The 19,448-nt window shown below is 40.3% G+C and overlaps 1 protein-coding gene across 3 annotated transcripts in view; it reads right to left on the bottom strand.

Annotated features, from left to right (window-relative positions):
* Positions 1 to 19,448, bottom strand: part of PIGG (phosphatidylinositol glycan anchor biosynthesis class G (EMM blood group)) — an 80,204-nt gene that overhangs the window by 5,968 nt on the left and 54,788 nt on the right. For 2 of the 3 annotated variants that reach the window (XM_072360380.1, XM_072360378.1), the window contains exon 12: positions 18,874 to 19,037. In XM_072360380.1, the coding sequence (XP_072216481.1) occupies positions 18,874 to 19,037 (164 nt within the window). Of the gene's footprint in view, positions 1 to 16,389; positions 16,522 to 18,873; positions 19,038 to 19,448 lie in introns of those variants that run through there. The other variant, XM_072360379.1, reaches the window with a different exon arrangement.

The following is a 19,448-nucleotide window of genomic DNA, read 5'->3' as shown; positions in this document are numbered from 1 at the left end:
CAGAGCATCTGTAATCTGTAAGATTATAGTTCTAACCAAATGTCAATTAGTTTTGCAAGCAAGAACAAATGTGCCACTTTTCTCCCATATGCCCTACTCTCATCTAGGATTATTCTGGACCAGGTCTGAACAGCTACACTTAGGGCAAAACACCAGCTGTACATTTAATAAAGCCTACAAATTCCTTCTAAAAATTTACCAAGCAGCCTTGAGAGATGCCCGTTAGACCCAGTTCATGCCTTGCATGTACTCATTTTGCCAAATACTGATTTTTCAACTCATAAAAGACTTCTTTTGAACTTCACTGGATCAGATTCTACCTTCCCTCAGAGGAAAGAGAAAGCACTTCACTAGCACAAATATCCATGTCTGTTTTAGAGTTGCGGTCAAAGAGATAGCTAACCTGTACTCTAGGCAGCACTGCGGTACAATCTCCACATTTCTTCACCACAAGGACACCAGTCCTTTCCAACAGTTATCTCTGACTCTCCAGTCCTCCCTTCTCCATTTAAGCTGTGACACCCAATGATGAATTCCATCCCTCCATTAAAGAAGGAGTAACATGAAACTGAGTCCTCTGCTTGATTTGTCTTCTCTGTCACACTACTTCTGTGCAAAAACATAGTTGCATATGTGTTCATAGTGACTGTCCCTGCCTGTTGTCAGTGCCTTAAGCTTCCGCATCAAGCTCTACTCAAGTTAATCCTTAGGAACTGTTACCTTGTTCAGCTTTGAGAAAGCCAACAGAAATTAAATCAAGCCACTCTTCTTGTCACAGGTCCAGACTTTAAAGCAATAAGGTATAAGAAAATAATTAAAATTCCTAACAAGCAAAACAAAACTCCTGATTATTGTTAAGCTCAACATTAGTCAATTTTCCGCAAGTATTCTCCCAAAATCCACTTAGCATTTCTGAAGACTTCCAGTAGAAAAGAGCCTGAAGCATTTCACATCAGCGTCACACAGGCAGGGAACAAGAAGGAAATTTTTAGCTTGATTTTCTGTTAAGGTGCACCTTCAGGCTTTCCTGTCCCCTCTGTACGCAAACAGCTCTTCATCATCTCAGCTAAAGGTGTAAACAAGCATTCCATCCAAAGATTATTCCAGACAGGCAGGCTATGTAGAGACTTAAAATAGACTGTTACCGTGTTACTTAATTAAATTCAGACTGACCAGTTTAGAATATACCCATCCAGCAGGGCAAATGAACAGTGTCACCAAGGCATTTCTAGGGAGAGGAGGCACAAATTATTTAATACTCACTCTTCGGCAAAGAGGACAGAGTCAGCTCTTTCTTGTATTTTTCCATTACAGTAGCTATTTTTAATCTTGTGGCTTAACTAATATAACAGCTCCCTTCTCAAATTACTCCTGCCACCCCAATAACAACAAACACATTTGAGAAGAACTCATGCACTTTAAGAAACAGTATGAGAAAAATGGATAGGAAAATCCTGGATAAAAGCAGAAGGAGAGCATCCCACGTACAGTCCTATCCATAGCTGCCTGAGCCAAGGAGTCCATTTTTGCTGTCCACAGCAATAGACTGAAAACTAATGGTAAAAAAGAAAAAAAAAGAAAAAAAAGAAAAAAAAGAAAAAAAAAAAACCCTGCTCAAATATAAGCAAAAATTCTCTTACTTTTTACAGTTAATGTTTCCTGCTGACCAAATGCTGTGCATCAGACCAGAAGGGAATGTCACTTTTGAGCATCTCTACACGCGCAAAGATTGCTTCAGCAAGCGGTGCTCAGCTGATGTTACGTAGATAGGCAAGCCAGTATAAACATTTGGAGGTTGCCACTCTGCTCTGCAATTTGTATTGTCAGTGAAAGGAAATTCAGCCATGACCTCTAGCCATCAGCCATCACAACGAAGGAGAAACCTCAATAACATGGAATAGAGCAGACCAAAGAGGATGTGCGTACATCATCACATAAGCAGAAACTGCAATTAGCCATCCTGGCTTACCACTGTCAACATACATTTTGAGACACAGCATTCCTACACCTCCTGCATGCTACTGATTAGACACATCTAAGAGCCTCTAAAACAGAAATCAGCACTAAGTGTCTGCAGCTAGAAAAATGAACAATAACGGACTAAGGATTTTCTAAGTCCCAAGTCATATCATTTTCATTTACCATGTTCTTTCATGTATTACTTCTACAGCATGTATGACAAGATCATTAGACAATCTGAATAAGTAACTGGCACACTGAAGACAAAAGCGTAAGCATTTCCAAAATAATTCATTTTAATTCTACTCACAAGTGAGAGGTATACATCCTTGTCCTCCAGTGACTACAGAGGAAGTTTATCCACTTGTGGTTTTATCTTGGATCTGCCACGGTTAACTCTAGTATTTCAATATAAAAGCTGAAATCTGTTTTGAACTTAGATTTCAAGGTACTTTCCAAACATGATCTACTTAAAAAAAGACATGTGAAATGTTTTTTTCCTTTTTGCCTTGTTCTGAACATTGTTTCCTTCATCCTATCCAGGTGAGAATTAATAAGAACAAAATTTTAATACTTGTCTTATTAGGAGAACAAATAATTCTTCAGAACAACTATCAGACCCAGTAACAACTTGAGATTATCTCACAGAAGAAACTCAAGAAAAATGAGGGAAATTCAGTAAGATGCTGTGTGCAGTCTGCTTGAAAGTTCTTGAATCCTGCTAGACTGATCATGCTTTGGAACATTAAACTTTGTTAAGGACTACAAGGACATGCTCTGAGCTCAAATCCCTAAGTCTCAGAAAGTACTGTGATAGAATTTTGTCTGCTTATATCCCATGCATTTGACCAGCAAAATCATATCAGCTAGCAAAGAACACTGGACCAGGAGGAAACAACTATACTGACCCTGTCACACATATATGCCAGTAAAACTGGTAAGAAAAGGAGACAAGAACTCAAAGTCTTTCTGCCATATGGTTTCTTCTAAATGGGCAGCAAGCATAAATAAATAGCGTTTTCTTAAAGAACCTTGTCACACCACTTAAAGAGAAGGCCTGACAGTGTTTTTCATAAGGTTGATTTTACTTTTCACAATACCTAACAACGATAACCTGACACACACGTAGCTTAAAACTTCTACATGACTATAAGTGTAGGCTGCTGTCTGAATTCTTGCAATGTGATTTAAAATTTCAGCAAAATCTCCAACAATGTGCAAATATACAGGAAAAATAGCAAGGCATGACCACAAACAACAACTAACATACAGGTTACATCTAGAAACATTTCTATATAAGAGTAAATGTATAAATACGGCCCTCTGATTCAGGAATTACCCTTCTGAATGACTCTATTCCTGTTTCAGCAGTAAAGTGAGCCACTGAGAATCCAGCAGCATCACACGGCCCCTGCTAATTGTAGGGAAAAAATATGCTTCAACCAGAGTATTTCTACTTCTGAATTATGAGGAATAATTTCCAAAGTACTGAAAAGAGACGAACACAGGTTCCAACTTTCTTCACAGTTTTCTCTTTGGTACAGCATGCAGTACACTCCTCTGCATAGCCTCATTATTCCACGTGGAGCAATGAGACATATCCCTGGGATTATGCAAGGATGTCACTATTAAGCCCAAGTATCACACATTCTTTTTCCTTTGGCAATTTTACTGGAGTGTTGGAGTTATGAATAATGTGCGTGAAGTTGAATAATTAAAAACAATACTCAACATTAACATAAAGATTGTAGAGTCACACACACTCTCTTGCAAGCAGAATGGAGTACTGCAGGATCTGTAAACCCACGCTCTACCATTTCTGCAAACCATGAGACAATTTTGATACCATGGAACACAAAAGCAAGAGTAAACAGAAATTTATGCACCTAGGCAAGGAATTAGGTGCCAGAGCTCTTTGATTTTTGAGGAAGATGCTACACTAATTATAGACACCCTCCCTCAACAGACTCAAACTGAGCAGAATGCAGAAAAATAGCACAGGATTTTTCACACCATAGTTTTCTAATACTGTAAAGCTCTCACCTTGGGATCCAATTAGAAAAAAAAAAAAAATGTAGAGTATACAGGACATGTGACACTGTGAAGTCTGAGTATGCTCAGTGACCAAGGAACACAAAGAGACAGCTCTGAAGAGATCTGAACGTCATCTGATGGACAGAAGGAGAAAGAGAAATGGGGACAGAAAAAACAAGACTGATAGCGGGGAAGTGCAGTGAGAAGTAGGGAAGGATGAGGGGAACAAGAAAGAGCTATCAGAAGAGATAACAGAGACCAGAGAGGAGGAGAGGAGGGAAAGAGGAGGAAAAGAGAAAATGCATGAAGAGAACTGCATGTACAAAGGAGGGTGGTTGTGGCAGTGAGAGTGAGGTGGGAGAAGCTTGTGCCCTGTCAGGAGGGAGAGAGGCAATGTGGAGAGATGGTGAGAGACAGGAGAGGACACAAGGGAAATGGTAGAGGGGGAGACAGTGAGCAGAGAAGCATGGAGAAGGACAAAGATAAGAGCATGAAGGAGCGATAGGCTGGGAGAGTCAGTGGGAAGCAAGAGAAATGATTGGAAGGGAGGGAAGAGACAAAGCTGGAGAGCAGAAGGAAGCAAGGGAAAGGCAAGCAAGGAGCAAAGATGGAAAGGGAAAGGCAGGCATAAAGAAAGAAGTGCAGGAAAGGAGAAAAGGGACAGAAGGCAAACAAGAAGATGTGAGGACATAGGAAAGTAGGAGGAAGAGGAGAAAAGATGCAGAAAAAATGAAAGAGCAAGGTAAAACTGGAGAAGAGTAAGTAAGAAAAGAGGTTTGAAAAGGAGGACAGACCACTGAGGGGAAAGACAGAAACAGAAGCAGACGAAAAGAAAGCAATGTGTGGCTGAAAGGGGGGAAAGAGCAAACAGTTTCAGGTACATGGAAATAAAAGCAAAGGTAAGAAAGCAAGCAAACAAGAAAGGGTAGGGAGATGGGAATAGCATGTGTAGACATGAGTGGCACAAAGTGGGGTAAGGGAAGAAGGCAGAAGCAAAGAGGCAGAGTGAAAAGACTGAGCAAGAGGTAAAGAGACACAGTAGTACAAATTCAACATGACAGAGGAAAGCAGGAACAAGAGGGGAGACAGATTAAGAGCATGAATGGTGAAGACAGAGGGGAGCAAGAGAGTGAAAAGAAGGACAGCAAGGAAGGGGACAAGAGTATGAGAAAGAAAAGGAAAAAAGGGACAATGAGTCCAGGAAAGAATGACTACAAGAAACAGTGATGAGGAGGGAAACAGCAAGGGGTAAATAGGAGGAATAATAGCAAGAGAAAGCAGTGAATGGGAAAGAGCACGAGTGAGCAGGGGATCATGGCTGAGGGAATGAATGGCAAAGAGAGCATGAGGCAAAGGAAAAGCAAGTGCATAAGCAAAAGCATGCAAGAAAGGGAAAGAGGGGAAAGCTAGTAGAGAGAAGGAGAAAGAAGTGATTGCAAGTAAAAGAGAAGCCCCAGAACTCAAGAAAAAAAAAGTAGACAGAAAAAGGGACAACTGAGAAAGAGTGAGAGTGAGAGAACAAGGTGGTGTGAAAGAGCATGCAAGAGAAGGGAAATGCACATATAAGTTCCTGAGAGAAAAAGCTTAGTGGTGAGGGTATACTGGCCCTGGCTGGGATGGAGTTAATCCTTCATAGCTCATATGCTGTTTTGGATTTGTGACTAAAAAAGTGTCAGTCTTATGTCAGTGTTTTAACTATTGTTCAGCAATGTTTGCACAATGTCAGATTTTTTATGTTTCACATGCCGCCCCTCAGCCAGGGACTGCATGAATGCACAAGAAGTTGGGTAAGGCAAAGCCAGAACAGCTGACCCAGACTGACCAAAGGAATGTTCTGTGCTATATGACACACTCAACAATAAATGCTGAGAGGAAGAGGAAGAGGTCCTGTTCAGCGTTGTGTTGTTAATCTTCCTAAGTAATCACTACATGTTATGCAGCCCACCTCTACAATTAAGTGGTTAAACATCTGCCTGATAATAAGTAATGAATAAATTCCTTATTTTGCTTTGCTTGCATGTGCAGTTTTACTTCAGATATTAAACTCTTAAATTCAACCCACATATTTTCTAATTTCTAGAAATTCTCATGTGACAGAGAATGAGTGCATGAGAAATGAGCAAAAGGAAAAGTGTCAGTGCAAGGAGAGCTATGCAAGAAAGAGGAAAGGCACAGGAAAAAGATATAAGCTATGAGAGTGGGAGCATATGAACGAAGAAGATGAAATGCACACACTAAAGAGAAAAAATGTAACAGATTGGACAGAAAAGTGCACAGAAGAGAGAACAAGCATGCAAGACAGGACTAGTATACAAGAGATGGCAAGTATGCAAGAGAGAGCAGAGAATGAGCATGTGAGAGGGAAGGAAAGAGGGAAGGAAAGACTAAGCAGGAGGGAGGAAGAAGTCAGTGAGAAAGTGGGAAGAGCAAGCACCAGAGAAAAAGAGACAATTAAAGAGCATCAAGGCATGGAGAGGGAAGCTGCACTACAGAGGGAAAGCATATGGCTGAAGGGATGCAGTGAAGGTGGGGGAACACGCACAAGAAGGAAGAGAAAAGTATGAGGATGAAAAGGCTCATAAGAGAAAGCGAAATGGGAGAAGGGGAGAACCCACAGAATGGGGATGCCTGTGACAGAGAAAAAACAAGCAGAACAAAGGAGAGAAATGCATGAGAGAAAGTGTGTAAAAGAGGATGTGGAAGCTTAAGGGCACAAAATTACAGCAAGAGAGGGAAAGCATATGTGAGAAGGGTTATCATGCAAGACTGGGTGCAAGGGAAAGCTCACTAAGGAGGAAGGGAAAGTGTAAGAGAAAGAGTGCAAAAAAGGACTATGTGCAGGACAACACAAGCAAGAAAGGGAAGGGGCTGCACGAGAAGGAAAGTGTGTACAATAGACAGAACACATAAATTGAAGGAAAGTGAAAAAGAGTGAGGGGTTTGCATGAAGGGTGGAAACCTGCCTATGCGAGAGAGGAAACATGAAGTACAAAGAGATAGAAGGAAGATGGAAATTTGAGACTGTGAGGAGGAAAGGAGCAAGACAGTTAGAAGAGAGAGGGAAGCTGCGTCTGTGAATAAGAGAAAAGTGTGCAAGAAAGTGCAAGGAAAACCATTTGACAGATGGGGAAAAGCATGTGCAAAAAATAAAAGCATGCATGAGAGAGAAAACATGATAGAAATGGGGAGTTTGCATGAAAAGGAAAGCATGAGAAAAAGAGAAATAGGAAAAGTGTGCAAGAAAGAGAAAATGAGCAAGTTTTCATGAAGGAGGAAGAGAGAAAACAGGAGAGAGCTTCTGTGAGAAGCAAAACGTTTGAGAGAGAGTACACAAGAAAAGGGAAACACTTTGTGGGGAAAGTGGGAAAAAGCATGTTAGAGAAGGATGGGATGCAACAGAGATTGTAGTTAGCACATGAAAAAAGGGAAAGAATATGTGAGAAGGAAAACATGCTACAAAGGGAAGCTGTGTGAGGAAAGAATGGTAGAGTGTGCAAAAACAAGAGAGGGGAAATGTGTTGACAGAGAGGGAGAGCCGAACAAAGAGAGCAAACATAAGCATGAGAGGGGGAAGTGTGCCAAGAACTCCAAAGACATAGTGAGGGAAGCTCAAGATATGTACAAAAGGGAGTGAGGGAAAATAAGAGGGAGACACAGAGAAAAAAGCACATGCATAAGAGAGATGTGATTCATGCATGAAGAACAGAAAGAAAATTACAGCATCACAGAACACTTACACACAGGGAACGTGAGCAAGTAAGACATGCAAGTGGCATAAGCAGTTGAACTACAGTGCACACAATCAACAAAGCAAAGAATCTCCTTGTTTAGTTTAACCATTTTTATCCCTTATCCCACCCCTATGCTCCCTGATAAACAGTCTCTTCCCATGGGAAGAAAAGCATGTGCAAGAAAGGGAAAGTGTATGCAGGAAAGAGAAAGCAAAGCACACATACAGGAGTAAGAAAGCACACCTAGGAGAGTTAAAGAACAAGAAAAAAAAGCACTGGAGAGAAGGCACAAGAAGCAGCAATGGAGTGAGATGGATTGCACAAATGAGAGGTGGAGCAGATAAGAGGGAAAGTGGACAAGCCAGATCACATGCAATAGTGAAGCTGCAGAAATTAGAAGAAAAGGATGAGAGGGGGCAAGGCAGCCAAAGATCTGCCACTACTGTTAAGAAACAAGGCAAAAGAACAAATAAACAAAAAAAAGGCAATAAATGTCTCCACATTTTCCTCACCTTACTTGTTAGGTGACCACCTTTACCAAGTGAGAGAATCACAGAATCATAAAGGTTGAAAAGACCACTAAGATCACCTAGTCCAATGATCAACCCATGCCTGTGACCGCTAAACAGAAGAAATAGGCATCAGAGATGCAGGAGTATAAAAGACACAGGGGGAAATCAGATATAGATAGAATCACAGAACAGTTTGGGATACAAGGGACCTTTAAGACCATCTAGTTCCAACCCTCCTGCTAGAGACAGGGATATCTCCCACTAGAGCAGGCTGCTCAAAGCCCCATTCAGCCTGGCTTTGAATACATTCAGGGAGGGGACATCTACAGCTTCTGTGTGCAACCTGTTCCAGTGTCTCACCACCTTCACAGCAAAGAATTTCTTCTTAATATCTAGTCTAAATCTACGCTCTTCCAGTTTAAAACCATTGCCTCTCATCCTGTTGCTACCTGCCCTTACAAAAGTCCCTCCCTAGCTTTCCTGTAGGCCCCCTCCAGGCACTGGAAGACCTCTATAATGTAACCCCAGAATATTCTCTAGGCTGAAGAGCCCAAGCTCCCTCAGCTTGTCCTTGTAGGGGAGGTGCTCCAGACCTCTGATCATCTTTGTGGTCTGCTCCAAAAGCTCCATGTCCTTCTTGTGTTGGAGGCCCCAGAAAGCAAGTGAAAGATGTGTGACAGTGCAAGCACATGAAAAACTGGGGAAAGCACATGAATGAGAGCAGGAAAGTATGTGAGAGAGTAGGAAAGCACATCCATGGAGAAGGAAAGTGCCTTTCAAGACTCAGGAGGGAAGGAGATGAAAGCCAGAGAGAGAGAGAGATGCAGAGAAAGGGATGCATGTGAGAGGTAACCTGCATATGGGAGAGCAAACACTCATCAGAGAGAGGGAATGTTCATCAGTGAGAGAGTGCAGTGAGTTCAGATCTAGAGAGGGAGGAACCAGTGGCAGAGAGGGAAAAGTAGAAGCAGGAGACTGAAAGCTTAATGAGGGAAAGTGCAAGAGAGAAAAATGTTACAGAGAGAGAAAAGTGTGCAAGGGGTGGGGAAAACAACAGACGTGGCAAAGAGGGAGAGAGGAAGTGAGGCAGAACCAGATAAGGGAACATGAAAGACTGAGGAAACCATGCGTGAGAGGAATGCTAGTCATGGGAGCCAATCAGTGTCCATGAGTGTGTGTGGGGGAAGTGCAATGGAGAGGGTAAAACACACAGAGAGGCAGAGAAGTGCGTCTGCAGAAGAGAAGTAAAGCAAGGGAGAAGTTGCAAGAGCCTGGGAACAACCCAGCAAGAAAGAAGAGGAAGCACTAGGAAAAGAGAAAGCAAGAGGGAAAGTCTCCATGCAAGGGGGGAAGATTTTACAAGTAAAAGAAGCATGCAAAAGGTGAAGGAAGTAGACAGAAGACCTAATGATCCTTGAGGTCTTTTCCAACCCAAGCTATTCTGTGATGATTCTGTGAAGACATGCTAGAGTGTGAGCACCCAATGGAGATGAGGAAAGCAAGGAGTGGAGAAGCACTTGCAGCAGGGAAAGCATACCAGACTAAGAGAGCACACAGACAAGGGCAGAAACATGCAACTAGAAGAAAACACAAGTAGGTGAGGAAATACAAGCTAGTGAAGAAAACTGCTAAAGACAGAGAATTCAGGACTGGAAAGCAAGAAGGATACGGGAATAGAAGGGCAGAAAATGGGAAAATGAGAGGGTGTGACAGGAAAATGCAAGAGAAGAACACACAAGTGACAAATGGAAGGCAAAACATGGTGGAGAGGGCAAGCACTTCAAGAGAGCACAAGACAGAGGAAAATTGTTTAAGAAAGAGATGAACACAGAGGGTAAGTATTTCAGAGAGAAAGAAAACAAGAGCCAAGAAAGAGGGAAATGCGAGGCATGCGAGGGGAAGAGAGGAGAGGGGGAACAAGAGAAGGAATAGAAGGAGCAGGGAAAGCAGGAGAAGGGGTCATGTGGTGAAGGGAGAAGTAAAGAGAGAGAGGAACAGCAAAGGTACACTGCCAAAGACATGAGAGGGAAAGTGCAAGTAGATGTGAAAGGGAGCAAGCAAGCAATATTGGTGGAAAACAGCAAAGGGGAAAACAAGGCGCTCTGAGAGAGGGAAGTGCAGAAGAACAAAGATACAGGTGAGAGCAGTAGTGCACAAGTGAGATAAGGAAAGTATGAGAGAGGAGTGTAAGAGGGGTGGAAAGAAGGAAAATATGGTGGGCAATGTGTGAGGAAAGTGAAAAGTGAGGAAGGGAGGATGTGGTGGAGTGATTATAAAAGAGACAGAAGCAGACTGGGTAGTGTAAAAGTCACAAATAAAGGTGGCGGAACATAAGAAAGGGACTGACAGCATGATCAAGAGGGAAAGTGCATTTAGGAATTTAGAGGTGGAAAAGTATACAAGCAATGGTGAAATGATGACAGAAGAATGACTGGAAGAAAGAGAATGGAAAAAAAAAAGGCAAGCATAATAGGGAAAAGAACATGCAGAAGAACAGCAAAACTGGGGGAAAGCACTATAAGGAGAGGTTCAGGGGAAGAACAGAGAGAGGGAACAGAAAGATGGAAAGAAGCAGGAGGAAGGGGAGGAGCGTGCAAAGGGAGAACTGTGAGGAAGAGGCAAAGTGAGAGAGAGAAGCAAAGCGAGAGTGCGGCAAGGGAAATGCCAGCCAGAGAAGAAGCAGGAACAAGGAGGAGAGTGGGAGATAGAAGTGGAAGGCTCAGGTTACAGACTGAAAGTTTGAGGGGTGGGGAAGAGCAAGAAATTGGGAATTTGAGAATGTGAGAGAGACTGGAAACCATGTGAAAAAGAAGAAAATGGAGAACAGGGAAAGGAAGATAGAAGGGAAAAGCAAGAGACAATCAGAACACATGACAAAGACATACAAGGAAGCAAAAGTGAGCAAGAGGGAAGGAATGAAATAGAGAAATGAAGCACGTGCAGGAGGTTTACTGTTAGGGAGGGAGAGCATGCACAAGGACAGAGAGCAGCGCACACGTGCGAGTGGACAAGTGCCCAGAGGAAATGTGAGAGTGGGAAAAAGGGGTGTGCCAGGCAAGAGGAATGTGCAAGACGTGGGGAGTGGAGACAAACCATGTAAGAGATGGGGAAAGCACCTGTGACAGGGTGGGAAAGCACGAGAGAAGAGAAATAAGCTCTGGAAGGAGGTCCTATGTACAGCGTGACAGACAGCAAGATAAGAGGACAGCAGGATATTAGAAGGAAAGTATGAGCATGCAAGTTAAGGGGGCATACCAAGCAAGAGCACAAGGGACAGTGAGAGAAAGAGTGGAAGTAGAAACACAACTTTATGCAACAACACCAGACTTCAGGGTCCATGCTCCACTAAAAACGGCTGCATGGACTAATCAAAGAAAGCATCTTAGATATGAATAACCTAATCCTTTCCATTAGAATTTACAATAATAGCCTTTATTGCATCGCCAATGCTTGTCTTTTTTGAAAGAGGCGTGCTCCAAGCTTAGAACTCCAAGGCAAGCTAGCTTTGCTTTGTCACTTTCAAACAGCCATGGTACATCCACAATAGGAGGGATTACCAGAAGTTTCTTTACAGATGCAGAAATTAATGAGCATTCTTTTCATCATTTTTTCATGTTTTCAGAAAGTCCTTTTCAAGTTTTTCAAGTCCTTCTAGAGTCAAGCAAAGAGATCCTATCTAGACTGTCAGTACTCTCTGAAGAAATTCTGTTTTTCTTATCATGTAATCCAACAATTTCTGCCTGAAATTGACGTCCTGATGCTACTCATGTCCAGTAGCGTAACTGTTGATTCTCCTAACAGAGCCAATAAGCTTAGGTGTGCATTAAACTTAATAAACTGGTTTCTGTAAACAGCATTTGTAGGTCTAGACATACAGGATGTCAGGAAAATACTGTCTCATTGTGCAGTGATTCCAAACAAGAATAAGGGTCAAATACTGTGTAACAAAGCAATATTGCACATCTGCACTCTCTGTACAGCAAAAAGCAGCTGGTAGCTCTGCAGATACACTGAAACCAGAAGGCTGTACAGCCATGTGCTTTTGAACCTACTTTTATAGGTCAGACAGACACCAGTAGATCAAAAGAGGAGGAAGATAGTATGACTCTAAAACAATTGGAGCTTTGCAGAAACAAAAATCCATAAACTTGTAAATCTTACTTCCCATTCACGATTACCTACAAAGAAAAAGTGATAGGCCATGCAGAAATCACAAAGCATGCTTGTCACACTGATTCAAAGTAGCCTCTAAGTCAGTAATTCTGTCAATAATAACAATCTCGTAGTAATGGCAGTACACAGCATCAGTAAGACTATTTAAAAGCTTGTGTGGTCAACTCTATAATATACTTGGGCAATACCTAGCATAATGAAGCATGTATTCTCAATTAAGGTCAGCTGTCGTTATTAGAAGACCGCATACTTAATATATGAACTGTACCAAAAATTAGATAAGCTTTTAAGTTCCAAATCTGCTTGGATGCTTACTTTAATCTACATAAAGCAGAAAAAACAAAAAACAAAAAGCAAAACAACAAAAAGAAACCCCAACCCACTCCAAATCTGTGTGTTTATAAATTCTGTGCTCACAACTTCCTTTAACATTTATGTAGAAAGTACTTCAGCTCCTAAAACACAGCTGTATAGTTGGTCCATAGAGGAAGAAGATGACAGTTATTTTGCAAAAGGCTTTCAAGCGACTTGTCATTTGTTTCTAACATTGAAGCAACTGATGAAGAGGTCTCCATCACAGAACTTTAATGATGACTAAGAGAAATCTCCTGCTCATACTCACAATGACAATATGTCAGGAGATGCCAAAGTGAGTACAATTGTCTTCCAGCCTGTGGCAATAAAGCCACGTTTCTGTTTTGAAATGATTTCCAGATTTCTCTACAGATCAAGGAAGGAATAAGATAACTTCTATACTTTTTATTTTAGACAGAGAGCTGGATTGCTGGCAAACACAGTACAGAGCAGGTATTACCATTCTAGAAAATGTGGCTGCAGTATATACATAGCTGCAAGCATTTCTTCATCTTTAATTAACCTTAGGGAGAGAGAATGGAGTGAAACCAGAGGAATTAAATACTATTTACGTACAATACCGAAGGGTTCAGAAAAAAAAGGGTTGGACTGTTTCTTTGTCTTTTGGGAGGACTGCAATTTCTACCTGGAACTCAAAAAAGAAATAATATTAAAACACTCTCTGTAAGTTCAGTGTATGTAAGAAAGAAAAAGGATTAATATCCTAGCACGAACTAGGATATGGAGGACTCCAAAACTGAAATGAATTAGATTGAAAATGGCAAAAGCTGAAACTTTAAATTTAGATATTCCTATAACAAGCATGGTTTCCTTCTTTTTAGATCAGCATTATAAAAAAAGTCACAGCAATAACTTAATCTTACTCTGCAAATATTCTACATTAACAAAGTCTCAGAATAACATTAAGTGCTTTGCAGCAAACATCCCCTCGTTGGGAATAACATATATTTTCAAAACCTGAATGCATTACTGAAACATTTGATCAGTAGGGAAGGGAAGCCAGCAGGCTTGCAGCTTTCTTCTAATGTTAGGAGACATCCAGCATTCACACTGAAACCTGACTCATTAGACCAATTAAAACACAGATTCCAACGAACAAGTAACCTGAAAACTACGATGCTGTCTATTTAAAGAGCACTAATTACACAACATTGTGACTGTCACCCACAAGACAACTTTGTTTGGGTAGGAATGTAAAAACTGAATCCATCTGGAGTGATATGAGTACAGTGAGGCCATGTAGTACAGGTCTGGTTATACAATAACAGCCCTTCCAATCATAAGAATCTCCAAATGCTAAGTTCTAATTCAGACTAGAGCAATACAGTGAGCACTCTAAAAACTACTCCTTACATGACTCATGTGCTCTCTGGAATTTATGCCAGTTACAAAGAGAATGCTTGTTTAAGTTTAGGCATCTGTTTCATCAGTGCTCACTGTCTCAGGAGTATAGTCAAGAGTTATTGCACAGTTTCCATGGAGACTGAAGCAGAAGAGTTCTTACTATTTCTGTCTATGAAAATCCCATCACATTCCAGCTGCCAAGTTTTTTATGAGAGCATGAAGGACAAAAAGTGGCACTAGTATCCACGTTCCTGTCTATCACATGCCATTAGTTATTTTAGAAGCATATTTACCTTTGGGCATGAGAAGGAAATCTTGTACTTCCATGTGCCTGATTAAGTGGATGCAAATTGCTTAACCAGTTACAGCCAGATTTCCAATATATTATTTCAAGTCCTTATTCTCTAATCTTTTCTGCCACAGAGCCCTGATGATGCACAGACTTTGTAAGTCTAATGCACTTGCTTACCACTGTAAAATCCTTACAGGTAATTTGATGAAGTGCAGATCAGATAAGTGGACAGAGAAGTGGACTGAAAACTGGCTCAGCTGCCCAGCTCACAGGATTCTGATCAGCAACGCAAACTCTACCTGGAGGCTACTCACTAGCATTCAACTCCAGGGCTTCACACTCTGGGGCCATCTTACTTAAAGGAGGATGGCAGAGAGGACACCCTCAGCATGTCTGCACAAAATGCCATTCAGAGTGACGTAAGCAGGCCAGAGAAATGGGCCAACAACAGACTCACGAAGTTCAACAGCAGGAAATGTCAAACCTTGCACATGGGGAAGAAAAAACTCGTGTGCCAGGATGAGCTGGGGGATGACCACTGGGAAAGCAGCTTGGCTGAGAAGGACATATGTTGTCCTGGATCACAGAAGACCGATAACACCTGGGATTGCAGTAGATTACTAGCTGTCTCAAGTTGATACTCCATTCCCCTCTCTTTAGCAATGGTGAGATTATACTTGTGGTCCTGGCTCCAGTTTTGGGCTCCCAGTGTAAGAAAGACATGGATATTCTGGAATGAGTCTACTAATGGACCACAAACATGATGCTGGGAATGAAGCATCTGACAGAAGAGAAGAAGCTATGAAAACTGGAAACATTTGATTTTGATGAGAGAAGGCTCCTCTCAGTGTACATAAATATCTCACAGGCAACAGCAAAGAAGATACAGACACTAGTTGGGTCCAAAGTGAAGGGCAACGGACACAAACTGAAATAGAACAAATGACACAAACATCAGAAAACAACCATTTTAGTGTCATGGTTGTCATCTAGTTTTCCCAAGTAGATTGTTGAGTGTCTAGCCTTAGAGATAATTGAAGTGTGACTGGACATGGCCCTGAAGAACCTGTTCTGTTTGGATAGTACTGTTCTTTGAACAGAAGGGTTGGCATGGATGATATTAGGAGATGCCCCCCATACTCAAGCATTTTATGATTAATGTGTGCAGAAGGAGGAAAAGTATGCATGTGTGCTTGTTCCTTGGAAGTTATAACCACAATAGAGTTCAGCTTCTAAGAACTTCAGAATGAGTAAGTAAAGTCAGCTGATGCACCTTATCAGTTACATGGAGCTCCACTAAGTGGCTGGACTAAATGAAGACAGCTAGAACTGAGGTCAGGTTTCTCTGTCCACAGAGATTTCCCCAGATGCAAGCAGATCCAAAACAGATTGCAGGATGCTAGAAACTGCAGAAAGGACAGCACTGCTATGCTGTTCTGAACACATCAATTCAACTGTGACTGTTTCAGGGTGGGTCAGCAATCCTGATGGCAACCTCAGCATATTCCACAAAAGCATGGCAGCTGGATTTTTCTAGACCTTCCTATCTGGAGTGGGGAAAGGATCTTCATTCAGGATCACATAAGAAGGGAAAGACTTTGAATTATACTGACTGAGACACTGAATATAAAGCATTTACTAAGAAGCCTTTAAGAACTCAAACTTTTTTTTTTTTTTTTTTTTTTTTTAAATTCAATCATTCATACATTTTAGAAATGACATGGAGCAGCTGACCTGTGCCTTCTGCAGTTTAAGATTTTGCTCCAAGGAATAGCAACAAAGAAATATGGAAACCATTCAGCCAGCTACAAAACATAGAAGTAAAATAAAAAGCATGTAGACCGAAGTTCTAATCATGATAACATTCCAACAGAAACAAGTCCCCGGGGCTTGAGAGATTTCAATCTAGAGTTATTCAGTGTTCAGCAGAGGAAACAACCTTACCAGTTGACCCAAATGAACCTTAAAATTTCTATGCTAGAAAGTTGCTTGATGGAATCTACTTACATAAGTGATGTGGGTATAACAGGTCACAGCTACCCACTTGATAGCAGTTTAAACCAGCACTGTACCTGGCAACACTACTAGTTGAGCTTTTTATCTGCAAAAATTCAACCAAGAAAATATGAGAAAAACCCACACTACTATGGAGCACATTATTTGAAACAATACTAACCATGTAAAGATCTTCAAAGATTTTGTTACAGAAAGTTTTTCATTAATTTGTTAGAAGTGCTTTCAAACAACATGCCACGTGCTATCATTTTTTTCATAATTTTATGTTAGTGCTGATCAGTCTGCCATCTGGAGTCTAAACAACATTAAAACTTCAACTCTTTGAACATGTTACAATACCTTTTGTTCTTTTACTCTCCCTCCCCACACAACAGCTAGGAAGCTCTTTACTCCTCTGTACTCAGAGAAAATTTCTAGTTCCAAAGCACCTACAGTGTAGTAATGAAGAACAGAAAGAAGCAGAACTGCTAAAAAAACAGAGCAACATGGACATGACCAGATGAATCATTTTAAACACGGCATGGTATAGCTTAACAGAGATATAAAGGAATTGGGAAAAAAAACAGTAGATTAATAAAGCATAAGTAATAGGGTCATGAGTCACATATTTACTAGAATACAAGAGGCAGGGATTTTTATATGTACATGGCAATTCTGTTTTTAAAGAGAGTATAAAGAATGGAAGATGAATGCTTGAAGAGCTTAGATATTGGGAAGATATACTGATGGATCATAGCAATAACAAGAGTGTTAGAATAACAATTTAAAAAAAAAAAAAAAAAAAAAAAAAAAAGGAAGTGTTAGAAACAGGGAGTTAATTTTGTGTTTGGTATCAAGACATCAGATGGCAGGGAGAAGTCAAGAAGGAAGTATGGTGGTTACACAAATCCAGGCATCAATAGATACTGTATTCCACAACTACTTAAGCAAAATAAATAAATCAGAATGAACAGAGAAAAGGCTGGGTTTCAGATGTACTATACATGAACACCAATATTTAGACAAAACCAACCAACCTAAGATCAAGGATGACTTCAGGGAAACAGGCCTCAAACTAAGAGAACATGCCCTACATTAAGTTTATACTAAGCAGTGCATTACTGGTGCAATACAGATCCAGCGCTGGTCTGTGTAATTCCACCAAGACAAAGTACAGAAATCTGTGTCTTTAAAGAGCAGTATGGTACATAGGCAGACCAGTGAATAAGGTGTGTCTCTGTCCCTGAAAAGTGTTTGTTTTTACAGAACAACACACGCAGTGCAGGAATTTAAGCAGCAAGAATAGGTCATTTCTGGCACAAAGGCCTGCACTGCTCTATGTAGCTATGTGAGTTGGGGATATGAATGTATATGTGCCAACATAAGAGTTTACAGTGCACATATAGTCAAAGCAAACAAGTAGAAGGAAAAGTCAGATAGCAAAAGGCATCAACAAGATGAGACTGGACAACACTGTAGATAAAGGAAAGTCAGACATGTTTACAGAATGAATATGCACAAGGCAAAGAGTTGTAATAAACTAAATACTGTCTAAAATCCCATTTTCTAGCCCTGTTCCAATGTTTGGTTTCTAATTTAAAAAGAAAAAAGAGCAAATTTAAATTCCAAAGATTATAATAAAGAAAAGATGCGTAGCTGACTGTAAGTTCTGGGATGGTAAGAACTTGGTCTCTGTCATATGGTATTTCAGTGAAAATATACCAAGTTTTTGCATTTACAGAAAATGTTATGGGGTACAGAACTTATAGCCACTCCTATTAACATATTGCACCTATCGAGTGACCTGGACGATGAATTAAATGTAATAGCAGAGAGTCCAGTTGGCTATTTCATGCACAGTAACATGCATAACAATTTCCAGCTATGTCTTCTTGAAATTCCAAATGCATTAATTTATTTTGCATTCCTTAATGCCTCTGCTACATTATATATGAAAAAGTACTAATATTTTAGCTACAAATGACAGCAATAACCAGTAACGTACAACAGACTTGTCTGATCTATATAGAGTTACATGCCAATATGCCAAGCAAGTAGATCTGTTCAGTGAACAGTATATTAAGTTTGAATTCCACGTTATTATTTTGAAAAGGCCTCTTCAAGCCTCCTTCTTAACAGATTCTAAAAATAATGTTTTTAGACAATACAACTTGTTACAATAAAATATAATAAAATTGTAGATAATTTAGCATAGCAAACTGAGAACTCATTAAGAAACAAAATTACTAAAACAGTGCAAATAAAATGAAAACTGCAGATAAAATGAAGCCAGGAGAGTGAGGTGATACAAACAAAAAGAAAAATAGCATGCATTTTCTTAATGGAAAACTAACTGAAAGGATGATGTAAAGAAAAATACTTGTTGGAAAAGGTGTATTTATAAGGATAGTATCTGCAACACATAAGGAAGCATTATTGTAGTTCAAAACATGATTACCTGCTGACTTCAGAACTCAAGTAGCACAGAAGATGAATGGCCCAAAGCAGAGGTCCTGCGTATGTTGCAAATGCTGTAAGGAAGATTGCTGGTATCTCATCGTAGCTCTCTAGTCCCACAAACCCTGCTGAAACATCCACAGTAGCAATGCCATTTGAATTTCCCTGAAAATAGGAATAAAATCCAAAATATTCAATTATCTCCAAAGAAACATCTGGGATACATTAAAATGCAAGTAATTATTGCATCAACTATTTGTACCAACCCTTTGAGCCACTTTACAGTACAGTCATATTATTTACAATCTTTACAGTACAATTTCAATACAGAAGCTTACCAAACAACAGCTTCAGTTTAGGATTTAAAGACTACTTGGGGCATGAACAACCTCTTTTGCTTGTCTTTTTTTTTTTTTTTTTTTTGTCTGCAAATTCATATACCTGATGTTTAATAAATTATATTATAAAAAGATACTGAAACAAGCAGCTACAATTTCTGATTTCAGTCATAGTGATAAAAATACACATTTTTCACCACTCATGGCTCAAAACCAAGACTTCAGGTTTATGGCTTAA

This window comes from Excalfactoria chinensis, chromosome Z, assembly GCF_039878825.1.
Source record: "Excalfactoria chinensis isolate bCotChi1 chromosome Z, bCotChi1.hap2, whole genome shotgun sequence".
Classification (NCBI taxonomy): Eukaryota; Metazoa; Chordata; class Aves; order Galliformes; family Phasianidae; genus Excalfactoria; species Excalfactoria chinensis.
Note: the sequence above shows the minus strand (reverse complement) of the source record. Positions and strands in the feature narration are given on the sequence as shown.